Source organism: Bolinopsis microptera, chromosome 10 (assembly GCF_026151205.1).
Source record: "Bolinopsis microptera isolate Bmic1 chromosome 10, MBARI_Bmic_1.0, whole genome shotgun sequence".
Lineage (NCBI taxonomy): Eukaryota > Metazoa > Ctenophora > Tentaculata > Lobata > Bolinopsidae > Bolinopsis > Bolinopsis microptera.
This window is the reverse complement of record NC_087081.1, coordinates 296,940-319,118: the sequence shown is the minus strand read 5'-3', so window position 1 is coordinate 319,118 and position 22,179 is coordinate 296,940. Positions and strand designations below refer to the sequence as shown.

Below are 22,179 nucleotides of genomic sequence, written 5' to 3'. Positions count from 1 at the left end.
ATTAAAATTGGTATTTTTAAATAAGGCCCATGATCAGAAAGTGGAGCATCATTCTGATATAAAATTCCACGAGGAGTTAAATTATTGATGGTCTCATAACACGAAAACACCCTTATTCCGTTGAAAAAATTAATAAGAGGTCAATTAGGCTCTGTCTTGAGAACAGGTTTAACTGGCAACACGATGATAAAACATCTTGTCTCTGACAGTATGGGATTGGGCCAACTTCCCACAAAACTTAAGCCACAGTTTAACGAGACAACTTAAATCTTTCATTTCAATACTTTCATTCAAAATTTTACCATCAAAATGTTTAAAATTATAAGTATAATATTACAGGTTGCTCAAACTCGTCTGGGCATGTTAAATAATTCCTCACAGTAAACTTTTAAAATCATATTAAATGAAGGAGGGCGTAGCCACCGTGACTCAGCGATCTTTACATTATACTGCTTGTTAAGGATCATGGGTTCAACCTCAGACTACTTATTGTTAGTGATATATCACGTTATATCTCAGCAAGCACACATTAATACTACAACATTATCATCTATTTAATTCATCCGAGAGTCGAGACCTGCGATATAACTGAAAGGCAATATGGCAACTAATGATTAGAAGTAAGACCTCGAATAAAACTAATCGTATTTGACAGAGGGAGCGCAAAAATTTGCTTTAAGCATGATCACCTTCATTCGATTTACATGACAATATATTTTTCATAAAACAGCTGAATATATGCCACGTTACCATGACAACCAATATCCAGAAACCACCAAATAAGCTTGTTCAACCAGCAGCAACCTTTCTGCAAATATTACTTCGGCCACGTGACCACCCTCGCGCCTTCCCACTGGCTGCTGACAATAATTACGGGCCACCATTGGTCCGATTAAATTGACGTCTCTCTTGGTGCTCGCTCATTCATTAGCAGAGTATCAGACGGTGGATTGCATTAAGAGGAGATTAATACGTTGACTTGATTCCCTGGATCAGGTAATCTCGTTACGCTTCACAGAATGGGGGTTCTTACCATAAATACTGTCTCCCACTGCACATTACAGAGATAAGTAGTGAGTGTCAAGATAATATCGTGGTTATATTGTATGGGATATTGTCATGGTGATAAATGTTTTGTATGGGTACAATGCCCAACAATGAAAATGTCACGTGACGTGTGTCATGTGATTTAAATGTGTCACGTAACTGTCACTGTAACGTGTGACCTGTAACGTGTGACCTGACTGTAACGTGTGAACTGTAACGTGATTGTAAAGTGTGACCTGACTGTAACGTGTGAACTGTGACGTGATTGTAAAGTGTGACCTGACTGTAACGTGTGAACTGTGACGTGGTTGTAAAGTGTGACCTGACTGTGACGTGTGAACTGTAACGGGGTTGTAAAGTGTGACCTGACTGTAACGTGTGAACTGTGACGTGGTTGTAAAGTGTGACCTGACTGTAACGTGTGAACTGTGACGTGATTGTAAAGTGTGACCTGACTGTAACGTGTGAACTGTGACGTGATTGTAAAGTGTGACCTGACTGTAACGTGTGAACTGTGACGTGGTTGTAAAGTGTGACCTGACTGTAACGTGTGAACTGTGACGTGGTTGTAAAGTGTGACCTGACTGTAACGTGTGAACTGTGACGTGGTTGTAAAGTGTGACCTGACTGTAACGTGTGAACTGTGACGTGGTTGTAAAGTGTGACCTGACTGTAACGTGTGAACTGTGACGTGGTTGTAAAGTGTGACCTGACTGTAACGTGTGAACTGTGACGTGATTGTAAAGTGTGACCTGACTGTAACGTGTGAACTGTGACGTGATTGTAAAGTGTGACCTGACTGTAACGTGTGAACTGTAACGTGATTGTAAAGTGTGACCTGACTGTAACGTGTGAACTGTGACGTGGTTGTAAAGTGTGACCTGACTGTAACGTGTGAACTGTAACGTGATTGTAAAGTGTGACCTGACTGTAACGTGTGAACTGTGACGTGGTTGTAAAGTGTGACCTGACTGTAACGTGTGAACTGTGACGTGGTTGTAACTGGTGACATGTGACAAAACTGTAACGAACCTCTTCACGTTTCTCAGCCGCCAGTTTACAAATGTTCTTCATGTGGAGTGCTATCTGACTGGCTGGGTTATAGCAATGCAGGACAAAACAGCGGTAATTGTTAGTTCCCTTCTGCTTCACCACGTACGCAAAGTTCCTGAGAGAAAGAGAAATAATATTAACCAACAATGCATTCTTGTGACAAGGAAATTTGGACCATTAATTTCAGAGAAAGAAAGAGAGAGAGAGAGAGAGAGAGAGAGAGAGAGAGAGAGAGAGAGAGAGAGAGAGAGAGAGAGAGAGAGAGAGAGAGAGAGAGAGAGAGAGAGTCGCATTATGTTATAATCGTAATAGTAAGTCTAGTCAGTACACAGTATTCAAGAGCATAAGACGGCAGACAATCAACAACACCATTAATAAAGACATAAACAATTAATCATCAAATTAACCAATAATCTAACGTTTCAAAACTCAATCGATTACAAAATCAGTTCATTATCAAATTAAATAATCACCTGACGTCATCGCTGCCTACGCCCCATCTCCTGATGGTTAAAATGTTCTGTCTGGATAACACTGCACGGCTGTTGTAGTCAAGAAGTTTCAAGTAGGTCCCTTCAAACAACAGGATTTGCAGGCTTAAATTATCCTGAAAAATGTTCAATTAGGTAATTAATTATTGAAGTTGTCACTGAAATAACAGAAACTGTGTAAAAGTATAAATGATCTGGGGCACCTCAAGTTGGTCGATGAAATCACCTCAAGTTTTGGCAGAAAAACAAAGTCAGTACTAGTTTCCGTTACCCTATGACGAGAAATACCCTTGCTTGGAGTGACTTTTACAATGTGTTTTATAATTCAGTAAATAAATACAAACTGATATAGCCCTATGACGAAACCAAAGGGAAGTATCTCACTATCCAAACGTCATGTTCTGGTTAAGGTTTATCGTTGGGAAAATGCCGGCTAAGATCAGATACAATACAAGATATATCGTCAGTTATTTATAATAATCTCTAGCTACTTGAATGTCACCCTATCATTGAAAACAAGGTTGCAGCAGATGAACTATCAACTGCACGCATACTAGAATCTTGGAACACTCAAAAGGAGGAGCAACATGTAAGGAAGCTGACATCATTAATTTTAACAGATGAACTAATCTGATAAACACTCAAGGAAATCTTAACCCAGGATAGATTATCCAACTCTTTACAATCCAACAAATCAACACGATTTATGGTAGAGGCAAGTCTGGATCTATATAATATTTAATAAGTTATTATAATAAGTCAATATACCAATGTTTCTCAACTCTCATTTTGATGATCTCTCATTTGTCAGCGTTTTTCCGTAATTTGAGCTCCCAGCACCTCAATAGTGTCCCCTGCTCGGTGCTACTCATATTTACCTCACCAATATTGTGGTAACTGGACTATAATTCAATCGACAATTTCTTCGCAGCAAACCTTATATACATCGTAGTCCGGTAGTTTCATTGCGTCTTAATACACCAATTAACAGACAAAGAAGTAGTCTTATTTTTTTTGGCCTACTTCAAATCTTTCTCCTAGCAATTCAAGTAACTAGAAGTAAGTAAGTCATAGGTCCCTAATGTTGAGTGTTCTCACTGCAAAACTTTCTTTAGAAATGGGTGTTGAAAAGCATAAGGAACCGAATATATAAACTTTTTTTTTTCATTTCCTTTTTCTTGATCGCAATTACTCATCAACCTTATTTTGAGACTGTTATCTGTTATTATGATAACACCCAGCAAATACTCTAATAATACTCTGTACGGCATAGAGGATCAAGCACTGAGATGTACTTGGGCAAGCTATTTCATCTTCGTGCTTCTCTCATCTCTAATAGGAGACTCAACTATTCTTATAGCGTCCATCAAATACAAAGCATTTAAACTCCACAAACATATGGTCATCATCATACAGCACATAGCAATAAGTGACTTATTGGTGACTATAAATACTGTGATCCCTGCAACGATGTCACTATTTGCTGATGGATGGATACTCGGAGAATTTCTTTGTTATACATTACCCTATGCAGCGTACTACTTCTCCGTGACCGGAACACTTTTAATTTGCGCAATGACTTCAAGCAAGTTGCTTATCCTCAAGTACCCTCTTAAAGCTATGGCTTGGCCATCAAAGAGAGCTCACTTGATTTGCGGAACCGCTTGGACAACAGCCCTCTTACTACCATTGATGTTTTTTCTGGTCGATAAAAAAGACATATCTTTTGATTATCGGAACTATGAATGTGATTACTTATATTCATCGAATATTTGGAATTGGCTGGCACCCTTACTTTGTGTTATATACCTGGTCATCCCAAACTGTATAGTGCTTTCCACCACAGTCAACTTGTTAATAACAGCTAAAAAAATAGCACGACGAGGCCGAGAAACTCTAAGGTGGGAAGGAATTATAACAACAGTATTAACTGCGTCTGTATACTGCATCTCCGTGCTGCCTTATGCTATTTACCGTATTGCAGATCAAAATATCAAATCCTTGCATGATCCTCAAGGCTTCTTCCAGAGGGACTATTTCAGGACTGCACGTTCCTTCCTGTTTTTAAACACCATCAGTAATTTCTACATATACTGCCTGACAGTATCAAGCTTTAGAAAATTTCTCTGGTCAAGAACAAAGTTGTTCCGGAGAAATTTCAACAATTACGGTAAATAACCAGTTTGTCATTAAACTTTCAAGTAACCCAAATTAGTATATTACGCTATCCGGCACTTTCAGTGTAAATAAGAAATTAAGTGTAATTTTTTCAAACAGACTGGCATGGTGATAATCTTAGAAATAGATTGCAATACTATATTTTAGATTGCAGATCTTAACAAGTTATTTATTGCAGGTATGCGAGAGGAAGATCTAAACATAGTTAACAAGACGGAAGCAACAGGTACTCCGGCAGAGTTGTCACTTATAAGTAGAAGTATTTTAAACATTTCCATTTTGTCCTGCTCTATTTATTGAATATTTCGAATTTAAAATTTAGGATCGCAGTTAGGATTATCACGGGAGAATTAAGTAAGCTCTTATTGCAGAGATATAAATTTAATCCAGCCACATCGTCTATACTGAAAGGGTTTGCATTCTCCCGGCGGTTACTCAAATATATATATTATATGTATATTGTATATAACATATAAGCGTTACAAAGTAAACGACATTATTGTCCAACTAAAAGTTTTATGTGCATGTGTATAAGTATTTGGATTAAGGTTGTCGCAATTGATTTATAATAACCCCTTTATGGTGTTCAATACCCGACATTTTCTTCGCAAATCTAAAGGTGAGTTCTGCAGAAAATCAATAATATTTATTCAGAAATAAAATAAAATCTCCTGTAAAAAGGAAAAACAAATCCGGATACGAAAATGTTGTTCACAAGCTTGCTCGCTTCTCAGTAAACGTTTTGGAAACTGTAAAGTGTAAGTGTAACATGATAACACCTGAACTTAGGAATAGGACTAGTGTGCACTGTGCCCCAACCGTGTATCGACAGATAACCGATTGTATCTACTACGGAAGATTAATCATAACTTGAAGGCCCGCCGCATAGTAACATTAATTCAATTGTTTCAGATACGCAGGGTGAAACGAGCATGACGAGCAGGTATGGCCGTCGTTTGGTGGTCGCGCGCTACTGCAAGAGCGAGAAGGCTCTGGTTAGAGCAAATTGTGGGTGTGATGGTGAGGAGACGGCACTTTGAGGATGACAGCAGCGACATGGGGACGTTTATGACGTATAATTCTCCCACGTACGATTGAGGAACTTGTTACTCGGGACTTGTCGACAAACTTGTCATGTTATAACAAACAATAGCGTTTTATAGTTGATAAAAATTCTTTTTTTATTTGACTGTCGTGTTTGAAATTTCATAAAAGTATTGATTGTTTTGACTACTTTTTATTCTTGTGATTTTCACGATTCATAGCAAAGCTATTTTTGTTTTGCATAATTTTCATCCCTTTTTGATTGACCTATTGTTATGTTATGTTTGATTTTTTATATATAATATGGTGTTTTTAATTTGTTTTATATGAACATATTACCATAATACCAAAAAACCAGAATCATTCTCTATTCAAACCATCGCTGTTGGAATGACCGAAGCGAATAGATACAATTCTAAATTGAATAGGCTATAAAGTTTTGTTTGAGGGGGGGAGGGGGGGGGGGTCCCCTGATTGTACGATAATAAAACTTACGGTTTGTGAGGGGTCGTTCATGATTGAGCTGAGCTTTCTAATACACTCGTTTATGGAAACTGAACTGTTGGCTGCTTTTAAGGTTGAAGCGTCCATCTCCATGTATCCCAGGTTAATCACCTTGTGGCTGAAATAATGTGGGTGAAAAACGAGAATACTTTATATATGGACGAGCTATTTAACGAGAATACTTTATATATGGACGAGTGGGGGACGAGCTATTTATGTCGTGTCATCGATTATCAAATTTACAAACATCTTGAATAGTTTTAAATCTAAAATTTAAAAGTTGATCTAAGCACGATTATGATTTTAAGGTTTGGTGGGACCAAATACATGGTTAACCGATAGTTCAGTCAATTTATTACAAAATGTAAACAAATAAACAAATAACTAACTAATTAATTAGCTAAATAATTAATTAACGTGCTAACTGTTCGGGTGGGAGGTGTGAAGTATGGTCCTGATCACGTGACACTGAACTCTGCTCCTCTGTTTCAGGTGTAGAGATCTGCAACTGACAAACTTTCTCCGACAGCTGGAGGAGTTATACTTGGATTAGCTATCAGCTCCAACCTTACTGTAGTCGATTCGAGGCAGGTTTGAGGTTGATTATCTGGCATCTAGATTAATCCTGGTAACTAGATAAGAACTAAAACATACATCCTGGTTGCTAGATAAGTTAGGGTGTTGGTACTGTGTGGTGCCAGATGGTACATGCCAGTAGTAGACTCCTGTTTTACTTTCCACCTTCTCCCACCCATCTGGCATCGAACAGCTGGAATCTGGGGAAGAGTACAGTTTCTAAATGATGTGCAAATGAAAGCGTTTTAAATCCTATTATAATGTTTTTTTGAATTCCTAACACTTCAGCGCTTGTCTGAATGCACGATAAAATATGTTTAATATGAATAAATATGTATAAAATATAAAATAACTTGTATCACGAGTATGTGTGTATAATATTTATGTATTTTGTTGGGATATATTGTAAGCATACAGGTTATTGTCTAATAATCATAGTGATTTGGCCGCCACGGTGTCGGTGAAAATTAGATAGATTCGATTGGCTTCAACTGTCATGAATCTCATGATTTAATCTCTAGATCGGATATTAAATCCGTAAATTTAGCTCTGAGTGAGGTAAAAGGGGTTATTATCACTCAAATTATAATCTGACAGATGATATGAACAAAGAAAGTCTTTGATCTATAACCCGCTTTGACCCATAGATCACAACTAATAATAGAGAATTGGAGGAAAAGATGATGAGACTATTGTGTGTCACATCACAAGTACAATACCAGGCACTCTCAATAACAGTGCAGAATGGTCCGATGGGAAATAGCTAGCAGAGATAATTCAATCACAGACATTCACATGTAGATTTAAAATCTTGATGTTATATTCTCAAATCAACAGCTAGAACACGCGTGCACTCGCTTTAGCTGATTTCAAGGTGACCGCGCGTTCCAAAAATACCAAGTATTTCGAGCACATTTTGTTGGAACTAAGTGCCGCATGTTACATTTTAGAAGTTCAGATAAACATCACACCACTGCGCCTAGACTGCTTACCAAGTCAAGAACTTTCATCAAATAAGTTAGCTTCGGTTTTCATTGAGTTACATGTGTGTATGACGGTGGATTCAATCTGACACAAATCACATCATTGATAAATCAATCGATTACACTCCATCTAAAGATGATACAACAAAGTGTATGTTACCAGGTTACATATTTCACATACCGACAGAGGAATTGCTCTTGTTCAGATGTTTAGCTTGGAGGCTGAGGTTGCTGAGAGTCCTGTTCAGAGGGAGTGACACTGAGCTACCGTTCAGTTTGTTGTCGCTCAGCTTACGGTTGTCTGATTGTAAACTGAAATATGTTAAATATGTTGAAAATATGCTGAAATATTATGTTAGTTTAGGACATGGAACAGCAGCTGCGGATGTTATGCTTTGTGTGATGATGTGATGTCAGAGTTTTTACTTAATTTAATTTATTTCCGTTAAGATCATCAAATATAGCACCAATTTTCAAACATTATTTAATTAACTAGAAAATGTAACTGGTATAATTGAATGAGCATGGTACTACTACTAGGGGCTTCAGACTTGTCCCTTTTTTACTGAACAACTGGCTATGTGGCTGTTACAAGGGGCTTTGCAAATTATCACAAAAAACACTAAAAACCTTAGATTTGTTTGGAGAGGCGAATCATACACAGTTTAGGCTCTTGAAATCTACGAATTAAAAATCATCTTGAGAGAACCTCCTCAAATTATTTGTTATATAGTAGTGTTGAAAGTATTAAAACCTAAAAACCTAAAAACCTGTTAGAACTGTGAGAAGATCTGATAGGACTGTTGTGAACTTGCAGAGAACACTGACTTGTTTCCTTGTTATCTTCCATTTCAGGAGCTTGTAAACTTACGTACTCACCATTAACATCAACAGTGAAGTCACCATTAATATCAACTGTGACGTCACCATCACCATCAACTGTGACGTCGTTAAAATCATTAACTTCACCATTAACTTCACCAGTAACTTCACCATTAACTTCACCATTAACTTGAACAGTAAAATCGCTGACGTCATCGTTTACATCTGTCTGTGAAGACCACCTGACGAAACATAATGTTAGTAACAACACAATGAGTTACAACGTATTCATAGCCCAGATTTAATGACAACTTTTGTAATTTACATGTGGTGCAGTTTAATCCCCATTCAAGTTCATGAGATTCAATTCTACCTCTTTGCAAATCTTTGACTGGTGCGATTTCGTGAGTTTAAGGTTCTAAATAGAATGCCTCTATTAAAGTTTAACATTTTGGTTCAAGGTTAATTTAATTCACAGAGCTAAAAGATCTACCTATAACAATTAATATGAAATATCTCTATTTAATCTGTTCACACTACCAATTAACAAGTCTGGTAAAATTGTCGGTGTGGTATCTGTTACTGCTGCTCAGTGATACTGTATTGTAGGTGTGGTATCTGTTACTGCTGCTCAGTGATACTGTATTGTAGGTGTGGTATCTGTTACTGCTGCTCAGTGATACTGTATTGTCGGTGTGGTATCTGTTACTGCTGCTCAGTGATACTGTATTGTCGGTGTGGTATCTGTTACTGCTGCTCAGTGATACTGTATTGTAGGTGTGGTATCTGTTACTGCTGCTCAGTGATACTGTATTGTCGGTGTGGTATCTGTTACTGCTGCTCAGTGATACTGTATTGTCGGTGTGGTATCTGTTACTGCTGCTCAGTGATACTGTATTGTCGGTGTGGTATCTGTTACTGCTGCTCAGTGATACTGTATTGTCGGTGTGGTATCTGTTACTGCTGCTCAGTGATACTGTATTGTCGGTGTGGTATCTGTTACTGCTGCTCAGTGATACTGTATTGTAGGTGTGGTATCTGTTACTGCTGCTCAGTGATACTGTATTGTCGGTGTGGTATCTGTTACTGCTGCTCAGTGATACTGTATTGTCGGTGTGGTATCTGTTACTGCTGCTCAGTGATACTGTATTGTAGGTGTGGTATCTGTTACTGCTGCTCAGTGATACTGTATTGTCGGTGTGGTATCTGTTACTGCTGCTCAGTGATACTGTATTGTCGGTGTGGTATCTGTTACTGCTGCTCAGTGATACTGTATTGTAGGTGTGGTATCTGTTACTGCTGCTCAGTGATACTGTATTGTCGGTGTGGTATCTGTTACTGCTGCTCAGTGATACTGTATTGTAGGTGTGGTATCTGTTACTGCTGCTCAGTGATACTGTATTGTCGGTGTGGTATCTGTTACTGCTGCTCAGTGATACTGTATTGTCGGTGTGGTATCTGTTACTGCTGCTCAGTGATACTGTATTGTCGGTGTGGTATCTGTTACTGCTGCTCAGTGATACTGTATTGTCGGTGTGGTATCTGTTACTGCTGCTCAGTGATACTGTATTGTCGGTGTGGTATCTGTTACTGCTGCTCAGTGATACTGTATTGTGGGTGTGGTATCTGTTACTGCTGCTCAGTGATACTGTATTGTAGGTGTGGTATCTGTTACTGCTGCTCAGTGATACTGTATTGTAGGTGTGGTATCTGTTACTGCTGCTCAGTGATACTGTATTGTCGGTGTGGTATCTGTTACTGCTGCTCAGTGATACTGTATTGTCGGTGTGGTATCTGTTACTGCTGCTCAGTGATACTGTATGTCTGTATTTTGTCTGTCTGTCTGTCTGTCCGGATGTTTTTCCACTTAATTTTAACTTAGTCAGGTTATTTTGTTGGTAGGTAAGTCTTTGCCTCTATTGCAAAATGCAAACCAATTATTATATAAGATATATTATGGTAAATCGGGGTTTGCGGTAAATAGAGTATCAAGTATCAAAACATGATGAATTAACGGATTAATACAAATACCACGTGACTGTTCGAACTTAAATAGTCGGTTGTTATCATTGTAAACCCTCTTGGGAGACTGGACAAAGTAATTTCATTAAACCATTTTATCGCATAATTATCAAATATTATTATTCTCTCAAATATTCATGTTATCAAGCTCCTACCTCTCCTTGCTGGAGATAAGAGAAGAAGACAGTTTGTCAAGATCACTGTCAATACTGCGTCGAGTCATGCTTTGTCTGTTAGCCACGGATCTGTACAAACTAACCTGCAAACCATTAATTATTATTGAGTTGTTAATGAGTTGTTAATGAGTTGTTAATGAATTGTTAATGAGTTGTTAATGAGTTGTTAATTAATCAATCAATAATCTATCAACCTTTTAAGACGATTCATCAATGCAATTAGTGAATTAAAATCTCCCGAATGCAAATATACGCTCTATTCATGGTCAGCCATTGTCTGTCTTATTCATTAATTCCTGATCCGTTAGCACAGATATTTGAAATATTTGGGATATTTACATTGGAACAAAATACATACCTTCTTTAAATACAACTCGTCTTCGTTTTCCTTAACTTGAGTATCACTGAAACAGTGAATGACAGTTAATGAAATGGAATACCAGTCTTACTGCCCAAATGAGGTATTTGGGAACACCAATAATAAGTACTAAATACTGTGAAAATGTGTAAAAGTGCAAATCTGCAAGTTATACAAGGAACTGAAACTACTAGGTTCCGTACAGGCTCAACTCTACACCCATGTCAATATGTTCATATGTAAGCCTCTTGATTATACAATATAAAAGCTCCCTGGACGCGATGTGTAAAAGTCGGAGACACGCCCCCTCACTAAGGGGGGGGGGAGACACGCCCCCTCACTAAGGGGGGGGGGGGGGGAGACACGCCCCCTCACTAAGGGGGGGGGGGGGCACTTTACTACTGCACTATAACCTAATCAATTCAGAGTATTTCTTATCATTCAGAAACAGTCGTAATCCGTCTTTACGTTCATATTTATTTTTTCCCGATCCATGACTCAAAGTGCCGAAGGCACAAAAGAGTCAAGGACAAGGGTTAGCGAACGAGGTTTTTTTTTTGTATATGGTAGCTTTGCGACCGTACCTGCGAGCGACCGTACCTGCCTGCAGCGCACACGTACACTGTAATCGCCCACGTGACTACCTGCGCAAAGTTATTTTGCTGAATAATCCGAATCAGCTAATTGTTGGCGCGCGGCGCTGAACTGACCAAGTACATTGTTAATTTCACCATGTACATATCCCACTAGGCACTAATTGATAGCATACTATTATTATTTTGGGTTACTTATACTATTTTGCACACATCCGTGTCGGGTGTCAGGTTGCATATATAATAAACAATAAGCATATGGTTTTTAAAAATATACACGATTTTCAAATTCAATATGGAATTATATTAACTTGGTGGCGCTCGGCCTGTCACTTCGCCATATCTGCATACTTATAAACAGTAAAAACTGGGGTCCTCAGGTTGTATAGAAAATGATAAAATACGCCATCACGGATCGGGAAATTGAGCGGCCATGCACAAAAAAAAGCGGCCGCATTTCTTGTTATATGTATGTTTGTGGTAAAGCATAAACCACTATGATTCAATCAATAATTTTGCTGTTTAATGTTGCTATTCTTGTCCTGACTTCTTTGTGGAATATGCTAGCTAGAGCTGTTTTCGCTTTCTAAATATAACGTAAGCTTTAAATTGACACTATCTGCAAACTGCAAGTTGAAAGCTTTTACGAAATATATATTAGAATAATGCGATGAAATTGATCGCCATTAAAATCTTTCCTTTATTTCACCCTCACAATGCAATAAAATTCAAAACTTAAGCTACTTTAAGTTTCACAACGTAATGATACCTGGAGTTAAATATTATATTAAGACATGATCTTATTCATGCTGCTTTTAAAAGCTTTTGAGTGTAGCAAGTGTGTCAGTAAAGTTTTAAGTGGTTATTCTCAGGAATGTAATCCCCAGGAATGCAGCCTACAGGAGTACTGCTATAATCCCCAGGAATGCAGCCTACAGGAGTACTGCTATAATCCCCAGGAATGCAGCCTACAGGAGTACTGCTATAATCCCCAGGAATGCAGCCTACAGGAGTACTGCTATAATCCCCAGGAATGCAGCCTACAGGAGTACTGCTATAATCTCACAATTTGCAAAACCAAATTCAATTTCACGTACAACAAATTAAAAGTGGCTATCTGTAACTCATTTAAAATAGTTCATAGTCATTTTGTTGAATCTTATGTGTTTACCATTCGAGAATATTCGGCAAGTGTGACATCATCTTTCCACAAAATAGATCTTATTAAACTCTAGAACTCCACAGAGTAATAACTGAACACAGTGCTGTTATTACCTGATGTATGGTCGGATTGTCGAACACGTGGTAACCGAGTGACGCAGTCACGAGGTACAGTCACTTGATAGATAACGTGACCTATATTAGCCAGCGAGAAGGGCTGGATTTAATATCCACATCCTACATCCTACATCCTACTATCCACATCCTACATCCTACTATCCACATCCTACATCCTACTATCCACATCCTACTATCCACATCCTACATCCTACTATCCGCATCCTACATCCTACTATCCGCATCCTACATCCTACTATCCACATCCTACTATCCGCATCCTACATCCTACTATCCGCATCCTACTATCCGCATCCTACTATCCGCATCCTACTATCCACATCCTACATCCTACTATCTGCATCCTACTATCCGCATCCTACATCCTACTATCCGCATCCTACATCCTACTATCCACATCCTACTATCCACATCCTACATCCTACTATCCGCATCCTACATCCTACTATCCGCATCCTACATCCTACTATCCACATCCTACATCCTACTATCTGCATCCTACATCCTACTATCCGCATCCTACTATCTGCATCCTACATCCTACTATCCACATCCTACATCCTACTATCCGCATCCTACATCCTACTATCCGCATCCTACATCCTACTATCCACATCCTACATCCTACTATCTGCATCCTACATCCTACTATCCACATCCTACATCCTACTATCCGCATCCTACATCCTACTATCCACATCCTACATCCTACTATCTGCATCCTACATCCTACTATCCACATCCTACATCCTACTATCTGCATCCTATATCCTACTATCCGCATCCTACTATCCGCATCCTACATCCTACTATCCACATCCTACATCCTACTATCCGCATCCTACATCCTACTATCCACATCCTACATCCTACTATCCACATCCTACATCCTACTATCCGCATCCTACATCCTACTATCCACATCCTACATCCTACTATCTGCATCCTACTATCCGCATCCTACATCCTACTATCTGCATCCTACTATCCACATCCTACATCCTACTATCCACATCCTACATCCTACTATCCGCATCCTACATCCTACTATCCGCATCCTACATCCTACTATCCACATCCTACATCCTACTATCTGCATCCTACTATCCGCATCCTACATCCTACTATCTGCATCCTACTATCCACATCCTACATCCTACTATCCGCATCCTACATCCTACTATCCACATCCTACATCCTACTATCTGCATCCTACTATCCGCATCCTACATCCTACTATCTGCATCCTACATCCTACTATCCACATCCTACATCCTACTATCTGCATCCTACTATCCGCATCCTACATCCTACTATCTGCATCCTACTATCCGCACATTAAGTTACTGATGCTGGAAGATACTTTCTATTTCCTATCAAGCACCATTTTCTATATCTAATTTATTGAATATTTATTTCATTCGAGTTGCAAAATTTTAGAATTTAATTAAGATGCTTTGAAAAACTTATAAGAGAGCGTGGTGTGTACTTTGTTTGTTTGGGGACCGGTTTTTGGTACACCGGCCAATGATTAAAAAATCATATGATACATAACAATATAATTGTATTTAATATACGTAAATATGAGAATTTAAAATTATGATATACGTACGCTTATTCATTTTTTTTTTAAACTTTAAAAATTAAAACTTGCATATCATGATTTATTAACATACAATACAATACAACAAGGTCTCTCCCGAACGTTGGGATGGCCTGAGGTGCTTATCTCCTTTTCAGTAACCCTAAGCCACTCTGTGCCGAGCCGCTATTATACTAGCTGTAGGGGGGTTAGTCCTACATAGTGAAAAATAGTGAAAAACATAGTAAAAAATAATTTGATTTGATACGACAGATGATCACACGCACTATTTTATAAGCTACTTGTGTTGGATTAACGATTAGTGGGCAGTGCAGAGTCGATAGTATAGTGCTATCAATATGACAGTGAATGCGCAGTGAAAAATGTGGCATTTGGTTGATAGTGGTTAGTGTGCTAATCGTCTAGTTTTACTTATTCCTTATTCTGTCTAGTTTTACTTGCCTGTAAAAGAGATTTTTCCGTGTCATGACTTTGATTATTTGCAGACTTCAACTGAACGAAACACAGTATTCACTACCCCCGCTCCTATGCGACAAGGACATTGTATAAGATGTAACTAACTAATTTACATTGTAGTGTTTAGTAGCGAGCATCACTGCACTCGACAGACAAAGTGAAACAAGCCAAATGACTGGTGAAACCTAAATGAAATAATTGACTTGATATTGTAAGCTCTTGTTTGGATGCATTATTTTTTATAGAGCTGCATATTATTTAAACTACTGTTTAGTTGGGGTCCACCTTACTTACTTGTTTAGTTCCTATAATTGGGCTCGCCTACCTAAGCGAGACCCTCGTAACTTATAATCAGTAATCTTAGTAAAAGGCCAATGAGTGCCGAAACGTCGATTATAATTCATTTATTTTCCACCAGTCATTTGCTTGTTTCACTTTGTCTGTCGAGAGTTGTGACTTGTGATGCTCGGACCTACTAAACACTACCAAGTTTAATAAGAGATATTAAAGGTTAAAGTTTGCTGTTTTAGACAGATCCTAGGTTAGTGTGTTTGCAGAGCACTATGTATAATGTTATATCATCTCATCACTAAAGGATCTGCAAAATATAGGTATTTCCTGTTGAAGGAGAGTCTAGTATAAATCAAGGCAAAGTTGAGGCAGTTTACATTTTACATGGTACTAGACGATAAACAAATTATAATTATAAACGAATTATAAACAAATTATACAACGCTTGTTTATAAACATGCGTTGTAGTAGTAGAGTGAAATACCTTGGTCTTTGTTATATTTCTGTACACAAGGAAGTAGTCAAAACATACACACGCACCTACATTAAATGCAGTGTGCATATAGCGTTGTGATTTATGTATAATTTATAATGCATTACATTTATCCTTTGTAAACTAAATGTTATTACTAATCTTTTCCATCCTAGGATACAGAGAGACGTACTTCGGGTAATGAATGTTGCTTTGACTAGAATTGTCTGCACTCTAACATTCTACTTTAAATTTAAGTAGGTTGCTAGTTTATACGGTAAAATTATATGTTATTACTTATTTACATAAGTAATAACAGCTGAATAATAATTAATAACAATTACTCGTTCATTTTATATCAAACATCAGCTAACTATTTTATATAACATATTCTATATTTATATATAACTATCGCATGATTCTGAAGCCAACATATGTAAATATATCTGCATGTGCATTGCGCATGCTCCTTCATAAACATGGACTTCTTTTATGTGTAAAACAAAACATCACAACTTTAAGGTTTTTTACGATGAGCTGTCATGACTAGATTTCAGGCTATATTGTACGTATAATACTGTATAACTGTACAATTTCTGTATTTATTTGCTCATTTCTCACCAAATGTTGTGAACTTCTCCATTTCTGGGGTGTTTGTGCTTCTGTTCAAGAACTGAAATAGCTTTCTTAAACTCCTCCTCGTAACCATCTGCTCGGAGATTATCTACCCTGAAATACAAAAAAGTTATTTTAAAATAATTGTGAATGGTGGAATCTTTTCAGTATCACATATAATTGTAAATCAAATTACTCATAGCAAGGGTCTTTAAAAATCAATGTTCAGTAACTTAAGAAATCATCTTACTTTGGTAAGTAATCATCTTCGTAATATCCATCTTCAGACCCCATGTCATCATTTGCCTCGAGTAGATTGTGTCTCCCTGGCATCACATTCAAACTAAAATAATTTGTATGTCAATAATGTTGAAATATAATTTTTGTTTCAGTATTCAATAAATTATCAGGGAGGAAAGACCATCACATTTTTGATCAGATTGGAAGATTTTTGAAGAGGAGCTTTTCTGCCGTTCTGCATATCCGGAGAAAACTTTGATGCAATGAAAATTTTGAATATGTCCTTCCGGTAGGACATATTCAAATTTCTGCTTTCAACGGCCGAAATTTCACTGTTTTAACTCAATGTCATAAAATTCTTAAAACCATAGTATATATATAATGTCAAACAGTATTATATATTATATACAATAAATTAAATCAAGTGATGCAATTGGCAGAGCACAATCGTAAATCCAGAGAAATAAATATCATCTATCCCTCGTAGCTCTTCTCCTCAGGTATCAGGTTGAAGGAGACATTGGATATAGGGGCAGTCCATGCCTTTTTTGCCTTCTCACGTACACCTCTAAAGTCTAACTGCTACTAGCACACTCCTCAATATATCCATGCTCAGGCGTGTCCTGATGTTACACATCACCTGGCTGTAGTCCTCCTTTGTCTTGGTGGCTATCAACACAGCAAGTCTCCTTATGAAACGCTTGGCCTCAGGTACCATTCCTCCTGTAGTGTTAAATACAAGGGGGACGAATGACCCTTTCTCCAATTGTAGCACTTTGTTCATGTACTGGTTCTTTTTCTCATTCTCGTGCAGAGTGTAGAACTTTGGCATGGTCTTTCCTTGATATGTTCAGGGCAATTTGGGATTGAAAATGCCCACATCAAAGAAAGTCCTATCAAATGTGCTCCACACTCCTCTTGCTGATATATCCAACCTAGCCTTATCAGCATTGTTGCCCTTTTATAGGAAGTTGGCTGATTCTATAGGTGTAAACAGGGGCTCAATCCTCACATCCTTGGTCACCAGCCTAAGGTATTCAGCTACTGAGTCTCTCACGTTGTTATGACGGTAGTTCACATACCCGGCACCCTCTCTTACAGTTGAGGATATGATTGTGATCATTCTTGGCTCCACAATCGCAGAATTTTGGGATGTTAGGGATGTCCCAACCATACCAGAGATTAACAGCATCTCTGAAGTCTTGCTTGCTGTAAGTATACCCTAGCTGTTGAATGGGGAGACATGTCAGCCAAGCTTCTGACCCATGCTCACTGTTTTGACTAAATTTTTCTTGAATGACCATCTTATAAGGTCACTGAGGATGGCACAAGACACGATTTAGGTTCTCAAAGAGATTTTGGAAGATTTTTGAAGGAGCTTTTCTGCCGTCCACTAAAAGGGTCCAGGGGGTGCCACTGTGCCAATAGGCGGGCGCTTTTTTTCGGCAGGGGGGGGGGGGGGGCAACATGCAACGTTAAGCCACTACCTGGAAGCTGTATATCAGGAGAAATCTTTCCACGTTGGCTGATTTAGTACTCTAAATAGTAAGTGTATGTCAAGTTCATTAATGCTCTTGAATGGCAAATAACATTCTTTAAACACATTTTTGTTTTTAGTGAAAGACCTGTTCAGACAAGTTCCAGAACATGTAGCCAAACTATGCGGGTCCCCCGACACAAACTTGACATTTCTAAACGCAATTTTGTCTTCAAAGGTACGACTATATGGAACAGTTTGGGTGATAAAATATTCGACAAATGCACTCCTAATGAAAACAATGTCATGGTCCCTGGCTCTAGTAAATTTTCCGACCTTTCCTCCCCCATGTTAAATCAACATGCCTAACGTTAAACTAAAGTATGACTTTATTTTTCTCAACACTTATTTTACTTCGGACATTGCAACAGCCACAATGTTACACAAGTACGTGTGTAACCAGCCAATTACAAGCCGAAGGATTCAATTATACATTAGGCCAGTGACGGTTAAGGTAGTACTTTCTTTGCCCGAGACTTTGCTGCAATGGGCAGCTCCTCATTTAACCCTCACACCCGATTTCTCGAGTATTTGGCTGAGTGGACCGGGGGCTTGTATAGACCACTCGGGATCCTTAGCTGAGCGTCAAGGACACTCACCCCACGGCTAGTGACAGAGTCGGAAATCAAGCAATGCCAGGCAGATTAACCAACGGAGCCACTAAGCCGTTAAAATATATATGCAAAATCGAAAAAAAACTAGCTAAATAACGGAAAAATCAAATAAAATATTTATAAAATTATTCAAATAATATACACATAATATAGCAATGACCCTATATAAAATCTACCCTCTAAGAATTAAAAAAGTTTCCTAAACAATCAAAAATTACCCTTGGCCTTGTGGCTCCAAGTTAAGATCTAGACTGTTTATATCAACAATGTTTTTTCTCGCACCTCTGTCTCCACGGAGAGAAATCACTGTTGTCCTTAGGATTTCAAAGCGAAGGCGCTTTTTAATGTATCCTACAGCATCCGAGTACCTCTGGCCAGTGTGGTACTTCATCTTACTGGCCAGCTTCTTAACCAGTCTTTCAGCTTCACCACCCATTCCACCAGAAGTCGAGAAAACTAAAGGTGTGAAGCTTCCTTTCTCCACTTATAGAACCCTTGCGTTGTAACATCGCTTTTTCTCATTTTCAAATAAATGGAATGGCATGGTCCCCAAAAGTCAAAAAATGTAACTAAAATTGTTGCAGACTAAATATTTGCGAAATCTTGGACTAAAATTATGGTAACCAAAATTATGGTAACCAAATTTATTGTGAACCAAATTTATTGGCCCTAAGTAATTATCAAATTAAACATTGAAACAATAATTAATCCTAAAGGCATACTATGTTGGGTGTTCTGAAATAAAACAATAACAGTACTCAAGTATACTCAAATCATAAGGTGCTTTGGTAAAAATATGACAGTATTCGCTATTCAGCGTTTAATTTAACATTCACGATTTATACTACAGTAAATTGTCGAAAATATGCGCCGCGCGGTGCGCCAAAAAGTTTTATTTCAATTTAAAATAAGTTTTTAGGCATAATTAAAAATTTAATTATTCAAATTAATCCTTTCTATAAAATTTATGGTTGAAAATTTGTTCATAAAATGTCATCAAAGTACTAAAATTATGGAAATACGAGCAAAATAAAAAGCTTACATTTTGATTGTAGAGTGATGCGTTACTGTGCAGCGCACGTTCTCTCGCTAAAATCATATATTATAGCTCTAACTAATGAAACAAATTTTTAGTGAAACAAATTTAAAATTTTATCCTTTATTTTACAATCATAATATAATAATATTTATAAGCCTCCGATTTGAAAGTTTTAAATTTTAATATATTCACATTTCTATTTAAAATTCAATGTAATGTATAAGTCAATAACTGGCCGCCAAAGCCACGCATTCTTGAAAACAGAATAAAATTGTTTTTGATTATACGACAAATAGAAATAAATTTAAAACTATCCGTGGTTTTTAAAAATAAATTATAATCTTACCTAAATCCAAAGCGAGCTTTGTAAAATTTACTATTAGATCATAACTCAATTCAATCAATTTTTCATTTTTGACGATAATCTCTCACACAGAACTGAAAGTTCTCGTTAGATTTATCAAATTAATTTTCTTATTTTTCTTACTTCTTCCTCTTTTTTCTCCTCCTCCTTTTTCTTTCTCTCGGTATATCTATATATAGAGACCGCAGGTATAAATACTTATCGGTGAATCTCGGTAATTGTAATCTTTAAATGTCAAGCTTACCTAAAGCGAAAGTTTGTGATAAATGTAACAAACGTATTCCAAAAAACACGCCTCTGCTTACTTGCTCACTTTGCAACGACACCAAGCATCCTAAATGTATGAGACTCTCGAAATCTGATTCCCTGCACATAATATCTTCAGGCTTTTCTTGGACCTGTTACGATTGTTTAGCTAGTGCCCTCCCTATCAATGCGTGCCATTCACCAGTCGAGAAGCCTGCATTCGGGCCTGTATTCAAAGTTAAATGCAATTCCTGTGCAGGATGGTGCTATTCACCAAAAAACCTAAGATATTGTAACTGGTGTGGAAAAAGTATACATTCCCAGTGTATGAAACACGAGTTAGGTTGTAAAACATGTTGTGAATCTATGATTCCTGGTTTCAACTACGAACCACACCATCTACTTGATGATTACAGCCACCTACATGACTTATTTTTTAATCCATATGATAGAGAAAACATTTCAAATGAAATAGGTAATCAACTTGATGATGAACAGGACAGAGAGTACTTTGATGAAATTTCAAATATACTGGTAGAATGTAGATATAAGGAACAGAAGCACGTACAGAACTCAGGAGCAAACGAGCTGAAATTATTTTCACTGAATATTCGATCGCTGATCAAGAATATTGAACACCTGCGAGAAAACATAGAAACATACTGCAAGTACGATGTCCTATGTCTGAACGAAACCAATCTCATTGAATCCAATTTGCCCAATGGCGTAACTGATATTTTACTCGAGGGTTTCCATGGACCTCTACTTAAGGGCCCAAACAGAACTTCGGGTCGGGGTGGTGGTCTTGCAATTTATATCAGTAAGCGAGTGTGTGAGTTTGAGAATATTGAACAATTTATTCCTAATCTCCGGGACGTAGATGAGATCACCAAATCGGCAGGTGAATTCATGTTAGTGAAAATTAACAACTGTAAAGGACTCAACAAAACCAAACTAATTGTTGACGTTTATAGGTCTCCATCACGTGACCCCGATAAGTTCATAGCTTTACTTGATTCGGTACTATTAAGCCTAGACCGTCACAACAGAAACATGCGCTCCTTGATGCAACCAACACGATTAGACACAACCTCTCCAAAAAAGAGGTCTCTCTTCTCCTCCTACTTGATTTTAGCAAAGCGTTTGATGTAATTTCTCACGATATTCTCTTAGACAAACTGTATCATTATGGTATAAGAGGACTAGCACACCAATGGTTCAAGTCTTATCTAAGTTCCAGGAGTCAGTATGTTTCAATAGGGGGCACAAATTCTTCCTCACAGTCTATGAGACACGGAGTGCCGCAAGGCAGTATTCTAGGACCTTTACTTTTCATAATATATATCAATGACATGCCAAAAATCAAATCGTACGCTAAATTTGTTTTATATGCTGACGACGCAAACATAATTATATCTGGTAAAAATCATCAAGAAATACTACAAAAGATGACAGAATTTTCTCCTTTATTGATAAACTTATATTTGACTTATATTTTATATTTTGTATCTCTTACTACGTAACGCGAAATTAAGTTGTATCACACTCCCGGTTTT

At 37.7% G+C, this 22,179-nt stretch overlaps 1 protein-coding gene across 1 annotated transcript in view; it reads right to left on the bottom strand.

Moving 5' to 3' along the window:
* The window catches only part of LOC134822194 (uncharacterized), a 30,344-nt gene extending 13,414 nt beyond the window's left edge, over nucleotides 1–16,930 (bottom strand). The window contains exons 1-11 of the mRNA XM_063833106.1: nucleotides 16,834–16,930; nucleotides 16,590–16,697; nucleotides 11,255–11,300; nucleotides 10,876–10,979; nucleotides 8,647–8,940; nucleotides 8,058–8,188; nucleotides 6,972–7,093; nucleotides 6,743–6,846; nucleotides 6,309–6,435; nucleotides 2,574–2,707; nucleotides 2,080–2,215 (exon numbers count right to left, since the gene is read on the bottom strand). Of these exons, the coding sequence (XP_063689176.1) occupies nucleotides 2,080–2,215; nucleotides 2,574–2,707; nucleotides 6,309–6,435; nucleotides 6,743–6,846; nucleotides 6,972–7,093; nucleotides 8,058–8,188; nucleotides 8,647–8,940; nucleotides 10,876–10,979; nucleotides 11,255–11,300; nucleotides 16,590–16,697; nucleotides 16,834–16,916 (1,389 nt within the window). The 5' untranslated portion in view covers nucleotides 16,917–16,930. The remainder of the gene's footprint in view (nucleotides 1–2,079; nucleotides 2,216–2,573; nucleotides 2,708–6,308; nucleotides 6,436–6,742; nucleotides 6,847–6,971; nucleotides 7,094–8,057; nucleotides 8,189–8,646; nucleotides 8,941–10,875; nucleotides 10,980–11,254; nucleotides 11,301–16,589; nucleotides 16,698–16,833) is intronic.
* Nucleotides 16,931–22,179: the final 5,249 nt, after the last annotated feature.